The sequence below is a fragment of the Triturus cristatus genome, chromosome 6, assembly GCF_964204655.1.
Source record: "Triturus cristatus chromosome 6, aTriCri1.1, whole genome shotgun sequence".
Taxonomy (NCBI): domain Eukaryota; kingdom Metazoa; phylum Chordata; class Amphibia; order Caudata; family Salamandridae; genus Triturus; species Triturus cristatus.
Window position 1 is genome coordinate 146,982,902 of NC_140589.1, and position 16,379 is coordinate 146,999,280.

General features: G+C 41.5%; 2 protein-coding genes across 2 annotated transcripts in view; one reads left to right on the forward strand and one right to left on the reverse strand.

The window, feature by feature from the left end:
* The window catches only part of SPDYA (speedy/RINGO cell cycle regulator family member A), a 702,161-nt gene extending 690,515 nt beyond the window's left edge, over window positions 1–11,646 (forward strand). Inside the window, exon 7 of the mRNA XM_085610373.1 lies at window positions 11,540–11,646. Within this exon, the coding sequence (XP_085466499.1) occupies window positions 11,540–11,628 (89 nt within the window). The 3' untranslated portion in view covers window positions 11,629–11,646. The remainder of the gene's footprint in view (window positions 1–11,539) is intronic.
* TRMT61B (tRNA methyltransferase 61B) overlaps window positions 11,638–16,379 on the reverse strand; it is a 119,483-nt gene continuing 114,741 nt past the window's right edge. The window contains exons 6-7 of the mRNA XM_085610371.1: window positions 12,192–12,272; window positions 11,638–12,003 (exon numbers count right to left, since the gene is read on the reverse strand). Coding sequence (XP_085466497.1) covers window positions 11,951–12,003; window positions 12,192–12,272 — 134 coding nt within the window. The 3' untranslated portion in view covers window positions 11,638–11,950. The remainder of the gene's footprint in view (window positions 12,004–12,191; window positions 12,273–16,379) is intronic.

Genomic DNA, 16,379 nt, shown 5'->3' on the forward strand with positions numbered 1-16,379 from the left:
GCTAGCACACACGTTTCTGAATCTTGCCCCAGACGAACAACGTTTGGCTAGTATATACATGATACAACATCTCCTTATATTATATAAAGGCCAACACTCCGATCCTGGTCCCCTACCTGATATATTGATAGAACTGCTCATGAATAAATGGAGAGGTTTAGGTACCGATCTAATTAAAGTAATTCTAGAATACAGACACAGATATAGTGCCTTTTTGTGCCCAGAACATGATCCAGCTCCTTCCATGGAGAGAAACCCGTATTACATAGACAGACAGAATCCCTTACGCGAAGTACACCCAGTCAGGAATGATGACAATACGTTTAGACGCGTGTTTGTGTACACGCCCATAACCAAAATAGAACTATTGGAAATGAAAAAATTAGTGCCCAGCCATGACAAAGATCCAGCAGGTTTTCACCGTGAACTAAAGGACATGTTACTCATGGGTGATTATACCTATCCTGACATTATGAAAATATTGAAAGTATTATTGCCTGCCGGTATTTATGAGAAACTCAAGGAAAAAGAATGGGAGGTGGGAGACCAAAAGATTGATTGGACCGCATTAGAAACTGAAGAAAATAACCGAACTGCAGGCGTAGGGCTTGGGGACAAAACAAAAGCATTGCCAGGTCTATTAGTACAAGTATTGCCACGTTTGTTAACTACGAAAAAGGAAGATTGGGGAGCAATCTCAGCCTGTAAACAGAAACCCGAGGAAGACACCAGTGATTTTTATTCCCGATTTGAAAAATGTTTTGGTATTAATAGCGGCCTGAAAGCAAATAGTGAGTCATATCCACACCTTTTTGTAACAAAACTAGTCGAGAATTCACTACCGCAGGTTAAAAACAGAGTATTGAAAGTTGAGAGCACTTGGCAAGCTAACACTCCTTCACAAATGTTACAAATGTTACAGTATCACCAGAATAGAATTAGAGAAGAACAAGAACATGAACAAAGGCGTATGAAAGACACGAAAATGAAAATGCTTGTCGCTCAGTCAGTTCCAGCTGACGGTCATAAAAAGGGTGCGACACAGTCCAGTAATTCAGCGGTTCCCGTTAAAGGGACATGCAACTATTGTAAACAGCCAGGTCATTATATAAACGAGTGTGCAGTTCTGAAACATAATATCTCCACGGGTAAAACCAAGGAGAGACCACGTCCGCCTAGACAGGATCAGATCCAACAAGTACCTCAGAATATACAGCCTATGCAAACTGCACAACAGACCGTACCACAACAACAGCCACAGCCTATTGCCGCAACACAAAACATGACACAACAGATGTACCAGTGTGCACAAAATGACTATCCAGAGTATCAGCGCTACACATGAAATAGCCTGGAGAGGGAAGTTGGCTTACCCCTTATTGAGGTTCCTGTAGATCAAGAGGGTCCCTATGTGCAGAGTCAAGTATTAGGGAAAGACAGAAAGTTTCTACTTGATACAGGGGCAAGCAGAACAACTATAAGTCACGATGAAGTTCCAGGGGCACCCCTCTCAGGCTCACAAAATATTTCCCTTGGTTTTTCAGGAAAGCCCACTATTAACGAAGTATCGCAACCACTTGCATTCACAGTCGGTCCATTAACACGGACTACAGATCTATTGCTTACGAAATCATGCCCAGAAAACTTGTTAGGTATAAAAACATTGAAAGCTCTAGGAGCTATAATATGCTGTTCTCCGGACGGAGTACGACTATTTTTGCGTGACTTTAAAGGTCACTACGTGTCTAGAGACATGGATCACCGGTTACAGAATCTACCTGCACACTTATGGGCACAAGGCCCCACTGATGTAGGTTGTATGCACATTACACCTTATCGAGTTACGCTCAAAACAGGAGTGGTACTACCACGAATGCGACAATACAAGTTACCACCAGATGCTGTAGTGGCTTTACTGCAAATCATTGACGAGCTCATTGCACAAGGAGTGGTTGTAGAAACCGACTCCAATGTATGTAATTCTCCGATTATTCCGATCCTTAAACGAACCGACCCAAAAGCACCCCCAGTATATCGATTAGTTATTGATCTGCGAGAATTGAATAAATGCATTGTACCACAATATCCCGTGGTCCCAGATATTTCTTCATTACTGACAGCTATTGATTCAGAGGCAACGTTCTTTACTGTAATTGACCTCAAGAACGCCTTCTTCAGCGTCCCAATCGATCCGGAAAGCCAATATTTGTTCGGATTCAGTTTAAATGGACGAAGTTTTAAATTCACACGCGCACCTCAAGGATTTACAGAAAGTCCTAGCATCTACAGCCAAGCACTGAAAAGACAACTTGACAGTATCCACATGCCTGTTAACACTGCACTGCTTCAGTATGTCGATGATCTGCTGATCACCGCCCGAAGCGAACCCGAATGTGAAAAAGCATCACTGACGGTTTTACATTTCTTAGCCGACAAGGGGCACAAGGTGTCCCCTTCAAAGCTGCAATTTTGTGCCCAGCAAGTTGTGTACCTAGGGCACTTGCTGTCCAAATGGGGGAGACAGCTCACACCTGATCGTATCCAGTTAATTGTAAACATGCCACCACCCAAGACACAAAAGGAGGTACGGGCCTTCATAGGCCTCACTTCGTACTGCAGGCAGTGGATTCCCCAATATGCATTTTTAGCTAAACCACTCATTCAGTTGACAACCCAGGAGGCAGCGACATCGACTGTCCTCCCTTGGACTCCAGAACATACACAAGCTTTTGAAGACTTAAAGAAAGCTTTATGCCAAGCACCTGTTTTAGCGACACCATGTTACAGTAAGCCTTTTACACTCTTTGTTACGGAACGTGAAGGTACTGCTTTGTCAGTACTCACGCAGGAACAAGCAGGATCACACAAGCCATGTGCTTACTTTTCTAGCACATTAGATCCCGTAGCTCAGGCTCTTCCTGCGTGTCTGAAATCAGTTGCAGCGACAGCTCTAGCGATTAGACAAAGCGATTCCATAGTATTAGGACATCAATTGACAGTACAAGTACCACACGCAGTAGAGGTTCTCTTGAACCGGACACAGACACAACACTTGACTATAGCACGACTGACAGGTTACGAACTCACATTGTTTCAGCCACACATAGAAATCAGACGTTGTAGTACATTAAATCCTGCCACACTTTTGCCATTAAGTGGAACAGACCCACTGGCACATGATTGTATTGAAGTCATTACTATTACGACGAAACCCAGACAAGACTTGACAGATGTCCCATTACCAGATCCCGACCTGACACTTTATGTAGATGGTTCATGTATGAGAACAAGTACAGGAAAGTTAGTGGCCGCCTATGCAGTCACGACAGACACCGAAGTCATTGAAACAAATTGTATCGACACATTATCAGCTCAAGCAGCAGAGCTTATTGCTCTGACACAAGCCTGTATTCAAGCCAAGAAAAGAAAAGTTAACATATACACAGATTCACGTTATGCTTTCGGAGTCGTACACGACTTCGGAGTCCTTTGGCGAGAGAGAGGTTATTTGACTTCTCACGGTGCCAACATTCAACACGGTCCCCTCATTCAAGCTCTATTAGATGCAATACATCTACCTACTTCAATATCTATCATGAAGTGCAAAGCCCATACAAAAATCACCGATATTATTTCCCAGGGTAACGACCTAGCAGACCGAACAGCTAAGCAAACAGCACAGAATCAGACTCATGCAACTGACTTGACAAAGACAATAGTTCCAACGCCGACACACTGCATGACAGTTAAGGATCCCGCTCTTGATGTAATTGCCATACAGACACATGCTACACCAGAGGAAATAAAGAAATGGACTGAATTAGGAGGGATCCAAACCGATCAGGGATGGATGACTAAGGGAAAATCTATATGGTTTCTCCCCGACTCAATGGTTCAAGTTATCATTAACACAATACATAGTCCAGCACATCTAGGAGAAAAAGCTATGTTAGACAGTATTCAACACATTTGGTTCAACAAACACTTACGAGCTGCAGCCAAACAGAAAGTCCGAACTTGTATGATTTGTTGTCAGTTCAACCCAGGTAAAGGCGTACCTGTAGAGCAGGGTGGATTTCAACCTCCCGATCACCCTTTTGAAGTCCTCCAGATGGATTATATCCAGATGGAACGATGTCGAGGATTCAAATATGTCCTCGTAGTTGTATGCGCTCTTTCCCGTTGGACAGAGGCGTATCCCGTTTCAGATTACACTGCCCCGACTACTGCCAAACAATTAGTTCGTGAATTCTTCCCACGGTATGGTTTGCCCCGTATCGTGTACTCAGATAATGGCCAGCCGTTCTCATCCGAGCTAATGAAACACATTTCACTCTTGTTAGGCTATCAATGGAAATTCCACTGTGTCCGACATCCCGAGGCAGCAGGTCTCGTGGAACGTCATAATCAGACCCTGAAAATACGACTTTCTAAAATCTGTAGAGAGAAAGGTGTCGACTGGATAGTAGCCTTACCGGTTGCACTATTTTACATGAGAATGGTAGCACATTCTCGCACAGGGCTATCCCCGTACGAGGTGGTCTTCGGTAGGCCACCAAATATGTGGGGGACGCCTATACCTCGTAAAATAACTGATGTTGATTGTAATATGCTGACAGATTACCTTGCTTCCTTGATGTCTGCACTACAATCTTGCCGTTCACAGGTAGCTGCAGCCTTGCCCGACAACACCGAGGTAAAGCCCCATGAAGTAGTTCCGGGAGATCTCGTTTTCGTTAGAAATTTCGACAGGAGGAGCCCGTTGGAGCCTCGCTGGCTACAACCGAAGCTGGTTCTCCTAACGACGAGGACAGCAGTGAAGGTCGAAGGTCGCAAGGGTTGGTTACACTTGAGTCATATCAAGAAATTTCATGGACTACCAGCCGATCTGAACTCTCAGCCCTGCCCCCTTCCAGAGACTGATTCAAAACTCCCCCTGGTTGAACCGACCGAATCTCAAAACTATAAACTGAAACTAAGGTCTAGCAAGTCAGACAATTCGATTAAGTCCTCTCCAAGGTGAATCGGTTGAATTGAGTCTTTGACATGTATCCTCTAGACCGAATGAGAGAGAAAAATAGACAGAAACAGCTCAAGAAACATGCATACTGTAAATCACTTCATAGTCATTGTATAGTGACATTGTTGATTATGTTTTTTCTAAGTCTTTTTATTATTGCTGCAAGCATACTGTTACATATGTACTATCCTATTTTCAAGCGTGCTTACAATGTTACAGCCGAACATTCTTTTAGTGAACTACCTCCACATGAGTTGTCCTATAGATTTGCGCTGCGCAACAACACATTCATTAGTATGTTACACCATCAAACCAGCAATGCTACAAATTGTTGGATATGTGGCCGACTCCCTCCCTATCAGAAATACAAAGGAGTTCTGCCTCTCTTTCCATATCCGTTCACACACAATGGTTCCTGTGGAGCATGGTTTAGTTTGATTAACTCTTTAGATTCAAACACCGTAGTTTACCAGAGCAACTGGGTATGGGGAAACCTGAACTTAGTTTTGCTTAAAGTCTGTTATCCTAACAAGGAGGGACTTCCCAAAAGAACAGGAACTGACCTAGAAAATGAAGTATATGGATTAGGTAATTTTACACTTAACCGCATGATTCTAAATGTTGAATCTGAAGCTACACTAGTCTTGCCTGCTATGTCCGTATTACCAGTCAAAGATGAATTATGTGTAAGAAAGAATGGTTCAGTACACCTGGGTCATAGTAAATGTACTACTGTGATCGAATTCAGTGATAAAGGCAAGTCTACATTTAGAGCTTCCCGTCACTCCTACTTCATCTGTGGTCACACCGCATATATACGCCTACCCCTAGATTGGGATGGTACCTGTTACATTGCATTCCTTCTGCCACCTGTTTTCCTAGCCCCTCCTGATTATCATAGAAATACCAATCTAGTACACCATAGACCCCAGAGAGATATCCCGATTGTTGACTACACCGAAACAGCATGGGAACAATATACAGACTTCAATAAAGGTCTCTTCCCTTACATAGGTGTTGTCTCAAACAGTAAACTGATACGTAGATTAACCAGAACCCTTGAAGCAGTAGAGAATGAAACTACCTCTGCCCTAGGCAACTTAACAGAGGAGCAGTCTGCGATGCGGATTGTTGTTCTCCAAAATCGTCTTGTCCTTGACGTCATCCTAGCAGATAGGGGCGGAGCTTGTAGGGTCATCGGATCAAGTTGCTGTGTTTTCATCCCAGAAAACGCGCCATCCGTATATAAAGCCATAACTCGTCTTCACAAGATTGCAAACCAGATACATCAGAATGCAGGCACCTGGACATGGTCCGGTTGGTTCTGGAGCGTGTTGTCAGCCTGGGGATGGAAAGTCCTATCCTTCCTAGGTATTGGCCTTCTCATAGTATTCAGTTGCTGCCTATGTCTACAATGTGGACCAGCGATTTGCGGCCTGTGTGCCACATCATGTATTCCACGTTCAAGTTTTCATTCAAGATCCCGGAAGAAGAAAGAAGAGCAAATGATGTTACATGAACAGATTGATGGATTCCTGAAGATCGATATTTCATGAGGGTCCGTAGGGGACAAGGAGGGAATGAGGAAATATGAATTTTTATGGTCAATTGTGTCCCCTATCTAGACCCCAACGGCTCCATGTACATGCTACAAGTACATGTATGTTCCCTCCACTTCAGGCTATGAAGACGCAAATACAATTGTGTCCAACGTTAATATGTACTCTTTCATATCTGCCATGAATGGGCCAGATATTCCGTTCCTAAGTATGCCTTGCCACCGTCTTTATATGGTATACTTTTCACGTTTTCCAGCTCTGGCAAGGTAGGCCCTGAATTCTGCCATCGAGCTTTTTCCTGCTTCTGCCTCTGAAATGCTCCAGCCTGAACCTGCATCTGTATCCATGAACCTTGTCTTACTTCCTGCGCGGCTAACGGTGCCTAGCCCGGCCTGTTGCCTGCCAAAACTGTATTCAGCCTTCAAGTTATCTGTTTCGCTCCTCAAGAAATGCATTCCTGTCTACGTAGCGTAGGTAAACATCCCTCTAGCTGCAGAGCAAAGGGCCCGGCCTTACTGTCTCCGTGCAAGTAATTCATGACTCTCGTTACCATGGTAGGCCCATGCCCCCTCGCATCTCATGTAGACACTTAGACACTTGTACACGCACTAGCAGTCAGTATAGAATAGGATCTGTCCGAGAAGACCTTTCCTTCTAGATAATATAGTTCCTTAAACACAAGATATTAGATATGATTTAGGACTAGGTTGTCCTGACACCCCAGACTTCTGTCTCCTCATGTAGGGCTAAATGTCAAGTTCCCTTCACCCTCTAGTTACACGTCAATCACACGTCATACGGCTGCGCGCGCATCTCTGCCATGTATTTTTGCTGACTTTGCAGGATTCTCTTATGGATCCACCCACTTGTGTCATCATCATAATGACGTTTTTAGTATACGCCTCTATGCACGCCTATTGTAACGCCTTTTCTATTACGTATGTGTATTCTTATCAGCTGTTACGCCTCCTGCATCTGTCTTTACTGTAATACATTACTATATATACTTTAACCTGTCAATAATGTATGGCTGATCCCTTCCTGAACCTTTGTGGTGACGGAACTCGATTGCCTGGTTCGAACCATCATTCCTTTGTAAGGAATAAATACCCTATTATACCCTCGAATACCACGGATTCTGCCTCTTATTTTTACTGAGTTATTCGTATTGTATTTTACCGCATAAATTAAGTCTAGGTAATTTAAATTTACCACACACCAGACCAGATGTGTGTATATATATATATATATATATACACACACACACACAATTTTTTTTTTTTAAATGGAGATAGCCCTACAAAAATAGAATGAGGGGAAAGCTCTACCCTTTTTAGTTATTAAACACTATGTATGCTCATTTCTTTCGACATAGTTTCAAATTGCATGGGGCTTCTCCAATTGGTGAAGTCGACACGTTTGAGCCCGTGTCTTGGGCCTCATCAGGACTGGGGCAAAACATGGAAACTGATCAAATATGGATGCTGAAGGTACTATATTCTGCGGGGTGCAACTGTTCAAATCTGTATCTAATAATAATCCACACTTGAAAGCGTGAACAATCACCCGTAAGGGTCTCCAGGCGCTGGGGGCCGTCGGGAAGATTAAGCAAGCTATTGCCCAGAGTCACATGGTGCTGGGCTAAACTGCCGCCGGCGATCGAACCGTGATCCCCAGATTCCGGAGTCAGTCACCCTGGCCGCGGCGCCACACCTCTTCCACTATATATAAAATTCACTTAAAGTATCTTCGAGCCGGGACCCCTCTGTATTGGTCCCAGCGCTAGATTGCTCTTATGGTTCCTAAGGGGGCAATACATTCTTGCCAACACAAAACCGCGTGTTTCGATTGATTTAGAAACGTCGGTCACGAGAACCCAAAAAGAAGAGAACCCTGGGGGGGTAGAGTTGGTAGCTACCACATCCAGGTCAGATCAACATCTCCCAGAAACCTTCATCGTCCATTCATTAGAAATCAGATTGAAGCGACCGGTGCAATCCAACGCAGCCCACCGGAACTACTCTTCGGACCCGCTCAGTCATCCGAATCACATCGCCACAAAACGAAATGCTAATGATAAAGAAATTGGTCAGCATCCGTAACATTGGATAAAAAAGGAAAATGTTATGTGTACAGATATATTTGTTGTCTTGTGTATATTTTTGTATAGATGTATGTAATTTGTGTGTTTAAAAATTTTGTAAAAGCATATAAACTTTTTTAAAAAAATACTATTTGGTGTCGGTTCCATAATTCATATAAAAAATATTTTGGGATACAAATCCTGAAGAGGTATTAATTGATTTTCTCCTGATCCAGTTTATATGTTCCAATGCATTATTTTTGTTTCTATATTGCTTTGTTTGGTTTATGGCCTTTTTTTTTCGTCCCACCTTTTCAGGTCTCACTCCTCCTCTGGAGAATTGGCCTATTATGTGTATCCTTTCTTTAAGGCTTTTTACATTTGTGTTTGCGCTCTATTTTATTTTTGTGCAGGCTGCAGCGTTTTGTTAAGAATGTTTTTTGTTAGTCTCTTTTAGTTACATAACCCTATGCGCAATGTATTGTACTCTAATGCCACTGCTTTGACTCGCATATAGTATAGCGTGCACCTTTTGTAGATAAAATCCTTTTTTGTTGTTAATTTAAAACAACTTTCACGAGCTAATTCAAAGCCTAATCATAATTTGTTAACTCTTCACATTTAGTAAATGTGACACTGTTTGTTTCATGTTTATTTTCATTGCAGACTGCATTATTGTTCTCGTACTCTTCCTTTATTTTGGGGTTTAACATTTATGCAATACCCTTATTCCGGGTGCAAGATTTTACTTAGTTTAATTAGGTGTGGAGAGAATTTTTTGCTTTCAGTCTGTGCACTTTTAGTTTTGTGCAGGCTTGACAAATTTTGCACAGGAGTAAGAATGAGCTCCATTCTATATTCCTTCTGTATAATGTCACAAAAACACTTTTTTGTGTGTTTTGGGGTAGGGAATGGTCCCCTACATGGATTGGTACATTCTAAGTACTCCAGACAGTGCAGCTAGCTGCTTCTCTGTTGCCAGTGGTAATTCCTCATTCTACGTCCTCTGGACAGTGCCGCAGCTGCTTCACTGGTCCCAGTGGTAATTACTCATTCTTATTCCTCTGGACAGTGGGTAACTAGAGAAATATATTTGAAAATTGTGAACAGTTAGAAAAAAAGCCTGACACCTTACAGCTGTTTATTTAACAAGCTTTGCACAGTTTAACTGTCACACAGTTCACTTTACAAAATCCTCTAACTTAAGTCACAGAAAGAAAAATAAATGTAATAAGATAAGCTGACTTTTGACCTCCGTCTTTGAAATCCAGCAAATGTCACTTTGTGAGCAATAAAGATGGCTTTAAATCTGGTTATCTTGTCACATTTGCTCTGCTTTCAGAGGCAAAGGTCAAAAGTCAGTTTGTCTTCCCTGAAGTTAGAGGATTTTCAACTGCCAGAAAGGGTGAGTAGTCCTTAAAAATAGCTCATCCTGAATTAATCTTGCTCGACAATTCGAGTGGGTGAGTGGAGTTTTCGATCCCTGCAGTGCTTCTAGCTGCTCTGGTCCCAGTGGTAATTACTCATTCTAAGTCCTCCAGGCAGTGCTGTAGCTGTCTCTGTTCCCAGTGGTAAATACTATTTTTTAGTCCTCTAGGCAATGCTGCTAGCTGTTTCTCTGGTCCCGTCGGTAATTCCTCATTCTAAGTCCTCTAGGCAGTGCCGCTAGCAGCTTCGCCTGTAATTCCTTATTCTAAATTTTCTAGACAGTGATGCAGCTGCATCTCTGGTTCTGTTGGTAATTCCCACATTTCAAGACCTATAGGCAGAGCTGCAGCTGCTTCTTTGTTTCTGTCAGTAATTCCTCATTCTAAGTCCTCTAGACAGTGCTGGTAGCTGCTTCTCTGGTCCAGTCGGTAGTTCTTCATTCTAAGCCCTATAGACAGTGCTGCTACCTGCTTTTCTGGTCTCATCCGTAATTCCTCGTCCCAAGTCCTCTAGGCAGTTCTGCAGCTGTGTCTCTCTTCCCAGAGGTAATTCCTCCTGCTCAGTCCTCTAGACTCGGAGTAAAAAACAATATCATTTACAACGCCAATAGCTGTAACTTTCACAAATGCGAGACCAATTGGATTGCAAATGCGTGTTTCCCTTGCTGGTGTAAGGTCTGAAAGTGTGCAGCACACATCCCCAGTCCCTCGAGTGACAGCTGGCTGGTGGTTCATGCTCAGACAAGTAGGCATAATCAGTTTCTGCATTAGAGCACTGATTGACAGTGCAAAAGCTGAGCCTCCAAACATGCCCTAAAGCTTTCTAATGGAGTGATGTATGTTGTTGCTCCTTCACAAATGTCAGGTTTGATTCACCAATTCAGTGTAGTTCACATTGCGGTGCCCAACCTGGCTCTGCGCAATCCGTCATCTTGTATCTTTGTTGCCAGCCTTTATCATATGTTACTAGAAAGAACCAGAAGTAGCGCACAAAAGGCTGTGGGAAGAGAGGTGAAGCAACTGGTGCAGGCCTACAGCAACCAACCAGCAGAAAAGTACAAAAATACTGTGTTTGTGAGCCTAAGTGTAAGTCTGAGTGTACCTGTGTGCGTGCCTGCCAGGGTGATGGCCCTGGCATATTGCAAAAAATGATTGGTATACTATAGGTATCCATAGAACGATGGTGCCCACCTTTGGCAAAATGCTGCTCCTCACATATTAGTTAATATTGGAGCACTGTGCGCATCTCTCTCAAAAAATGGCCCTGGTATATTAATGTTGATTTTTGGCATACTTAGGGCATCCATGGCATGATGGTGCCCATACTAGCACTGGCATTTTGGTGGTAATGCTTGGCTTAAGGTGTGGGTGGTACATAAAGCCTATGTTTTAATACACTTGCTATGTCCTGTACTACAGCCCTATGTGTATTTTATTTGCTTTTCTGTAGACAGCAACAGCCAATCTAACAAACGAAAGAAAGGATGTCATATACACCAAGACAGATCCATGGAGTGGTTTACAGGAAACGAAGAATGAAGAACATAGTCATCTCTGAAGGTTTTTAATGCTGCTGCATATGGCAACTAGGAGAAAACGAAAACATTTCAGGAAATTAGTTTTAAACCCTAAGTGATTTTATTTGCACCATTTACTTTTCCACAGCTTGCTTTACTTTTTCTCTTCAGTGTTACCTTTCATAAGGTAGTTGTACATACCCTTAAAAAAATATTTAAATTTTTTTTTGTTTTAAATATATATGTACATAGTTGGAGTCCTTCACATGTGAAAAAGACATCTATCATTTACATTGTTTAAAATATTTTAACAGTTTGTTGTCTTTTAGCAGCCAGTTGTCTTCTCACATCAGGTTTTTGGATGCTGGTATGAATTTCCTCAGTTTCACAAGGAAAGCTATATTTAAAACAAAAAATGTAAATATGTTAAATAAAACTTTACAAACTGTTTCAATGTCATGTCTGCATCAATAATCTAGGTTTCGTGACTAGAGTTTTTAGTTTGCTTTATACTACGCTTTAAAAAAAACAAAAAACACATATTTGTCTGCATGTTTAACACGTACATAAACTCCTAAATCTCACCTGTGTGCCCAGTCTGCCAAGGATAGGGTCTAGCGATATATGGTACTGAACCAAATGGCACAACGTCTTCCGGCAGTGACTCTGCATAAAGAAAAACATAGTAACACTACCTTAATACTGCATTATGAGAAATAGAGACTTGTAAAATGTGTAATGTTAACAGCCGGTCATGTTATAAGTGTTAAAAATTACCAGTGTCATTTAATGTTATATTAACAACAGTCAAATGCAAAATATTTATTTAGACTGTTAATAATTCTACCCATTCATTCGATTTCTAATAGAAAGGTTGTGCTAATTTCAAGAATTTTCACCTATTTTGGCCGACATATAGTTTAATGTCATGCTTCCGTCTATTATTAAGATTCTCAGTTTGCGAATGTAGGTCAGTGATTACTTTGCATTTGTAAACAACTATTTTCGCAATGGATTGAAGCATGGTACTAAAGTCCTGTGTTAACCTGAAAGCATATAAAATGTCATGCAGGATGGAACGTTGGAGGACTGCTCTACCCTTACTGAGGATTTCAGTATTAGGGTTGGTAACACTGAGTGTTTAAGCCAGCTCAACTAGTGTAGGCAATTCCCAAACTAATTTTTGTACTTACTTTGTCTGACAAGCAAAAGATCATCTTATTTCATGAAAGAAATTAAACAATTTTTATTATAGAACACTAAGTGATACCCTACGAAAACCTATCAGAGTGAGGGATACAACTGGTCCTACATTAATTACACTTTAAATTTAGCGGAACAATTTCAAATTGTGTATTGACTAGAAAGTGGTTAGTATTCAGAACATTTCCGATGTACTCCGTATAAAAGCCATCAATAATTGTTAGGAACAGTAAGTATCATTGGGTGGTCTCCTCGACTAACACGCCTCACAAGGAAAAAAATCCTGTCTTTGTATTGCATTAGATATATGCAACTGGAGGCAGTCCATCTTGAAGTAGTTTTAGAGATTCCAGCAGACTATTCATCTAGGAGTATATAATCAACTTTTTTTTTTTTTTTTAAACGCTCACCATTCACTTAAAACTATAAAAAGGAGAAGAAAACAGAGGTTTAGACACATTTGTTAATTAATGAATATGATATTTTGGAAGTTTTTGGCTGAAGGTGCAGGGTAGACATGTTTGACACTTACTGATGTTCCGAACTGATAAGGAATGCTCTTCTTTAATGAAAATGGTGACACCCCCACCTCGCTTATCGCTGACCGGATCAGATCAATTTATAAGAGTAGGCAGGAGAATAGGCATCAAGTAATGGAGGTGTGGACCAGAGTATCAGCCAAGTGTCTGTTAAAAATAACATATCGAGGTTGTAGACAGTGAGTAAATAAACACCGTCATACATTGTCTAGGGATCAGTCAAGCATTAATTAAAGCCACATGCTGGAATGTGTTAGTATGGTTATCCAAAGATGCTCTCAGCATTGAAAGGTCACTCGACCGTGCCCCCACCATCTAGTAATCATCGCCTCACTGCTGCCTGTCTCATGATGCCATGCATTTCTCTCATGGCCGACGCGTTTCGAGGCAACGCCTCTTCTTCATGGGCAGAGTCACGCATTGAAAGTCATCTCATATCCGGTATCCTATAAGTAGGAGATTGCCCTGATTGGCTTTTTGCTTCGTGCATCATGATTAGTGCATTATGGATGTTGAAGTCTATGAGATGCATTGCCATTTATTCCTTTAGTAGGTACAATGTCGTGTTATAATGTGTTAGTATGTGATACTTTATTGGATGTGCATTTCATTGAGGTACATAGAGATGTCAGCAGGTTCCCAAGGTAGTTTGGAAGTGAAAGGGCCTTGATATGTGATGAGAGTAGGTCCGATCATATGGGATCCTGGGAGGTGGCGAATCAAGCGCTGTTCCTTCAATGGTCTAAAATGAGTCGAGGGCGGAAATCTGCAGCATTCCTGACCTTCAGGATCGTCTGGGCACAGATGGGGTCGCCTTCGGCACGCCGCTAGAGCAGACACTCAGATCACTTAATTTTTTATGGCTTTGGACATGCTCAGGGAGTCCCTGGAAAGCTAGATTGATGAGGTCAACATTGTGTTGCTGAGAAATCAGAAACCAAGAAGGAGATTGGGATAGGAAGAGAGGTTGCAGGAGGCTACGATGAAGCTAGGGTGAAAAAGTAATAAATCAAGGAAGGAGTGCTTAACACTAAAAATTAGTATTTAATGATCAATCTAAAAATGGCTGTTATAAGACAAAACTCAAATGTAGTATTAAGTGTGATATGGGCAACAACAGGGCAGAAATGCAAAGGAAAGATCTCCGGAGCAACCTTCTGTGTCCAAACTTTGTTTTCAAAAGTCAGTCTGAAATTAGTATTTCTTCCTTTCTTTTTATTCCTTTGTCTTCAAAACTCGTTGCCAACATGTGTTTTGTCATACGGTACATCAACCTTTGACTTCATCAGGGTTACAAAGTCAAATTACAAACTTGTAACTCACATAATTACACAATTACTGTATTTTCTGGTTACTGTTAACTCCATCCATGGACTTATGGTGGCACTATGGTGTTTTTAGAACTATAAGCATTATAACTCCTTTTCATGAAGTAGAACCTTCATGAGCAATACCAGTGAGTGTACGATACACTTTATTGGACAAATATGATTTAATGGACTAACTCCGATAGGGTTTTGGTAGCCCATGAGGTGTGTAAATTGGAGCTCTTTTGGAATCTACCCATACAGGATTATTTGATGTTTAGGATTTCAATGGAGATTCTACGAAGGAGAACTAGGATTACAAGTAAGCAACCATTCCATCTTCTGGTACATCTAAAATGCAAATCACACGCCATTTAGCAGATGAACCAAAGGGGTGACATAGTGATTAAATAAAAGAGAGGATAATGAGAGTGTCCGAGGAACACACCACACAAGGGTGTTGGTGCTTAGGAAAAAAATTACAACTGAACAAATGGAGTCTCTACAACAAGAAAAAAAGATTCGCATCTAGAGCTACTGAAAAATTAAGCTACCGAAAGTCACTCACTATCATGGAATCATATGGCAAGCAGGACTGAATTTCACTGCTATGTCGAATACAATTGGGGTACCCACACTGTAGTCATCCACTATAAGTTGCAGCTCAGTACCACTGTTTTCTTCCACAAAATTCTATAATTGCACATTCACTGCCCTTTCCAGTAATTCAGTAGGGAATGGCAATAAAAATATGGGCAGAAACTGGGTGGATCTTTTGGATTGAATGGAGGCTTCATCAGTAATATACGATTGCTAATTTAAGTTGAGTACATGCAACACCCAAGGCCATAGGGAAGCTAATGACCTGTTGCAAAAGAAGGCCAACACTCCTGTTTCACTGAGGGGAGACATTTACAAGCACAAAGGTATGTTGGTGACCGTATGGGTGTGCTTGCTACAAGACGTTTCCCAAAATCTTAAATAGAAAACAAACACAACAGGTGAGAATTTTGACAGTATAGAAGTAGAATCAAAAAACGTCTTCGCGGAGGAACAGTTGAGGACGGCTTCTGAATAGGTCTTGAAACTTATCATAAAAAAGACTAGCTAAGGAGTCCACCATGTTCTGCGTTTGTTCCACCTTATTAGAGATGGCTACAAAAACAGCTAATGATGCGAGTGTTCTCAAAGTTTGCAGAAGAGTATTTTCAGCGTTAATCATTTTCAGAATTACTTTGTTCAATTTTTCCTGTCCTAAATTTTAAATGAAAGCACTTCTCAAGTTTTCTCTTCAACTAACCTGCAGGAAATTAAGATATAAACCAGACCATCTGCAGCATTGATATTTATCTGCAATCTCACAAATAGGAGAGGAAGCAATCTGCTCTAATGAAGCGGCAAAAAAGGAGTTAAATTGACCAAAGTTAGGGGGAAAACCTACCACTTCCTGTCGGGAGCTTCATGCTGCACACCAATCGCCATCTATTTGACTCAGGTCTTGTTTCCACCGATCTCTCAAGCTATTCATCAATTGTAGACTATTTATTCTGGAGTGTGGAGTGTATTTAGGAGGCAGCATGACTGGTCAGAAGAACCCCCAGCACCCTACACTCTTAATTGTGTTGTTATATCCTTATGTTCCTTTTTATGCTTTGTTTCTGCTCTGCTGTTATGGTATTGGTGCATGTTGGACCATAGCCTTCACTAGTTACCTAGGTGATTAG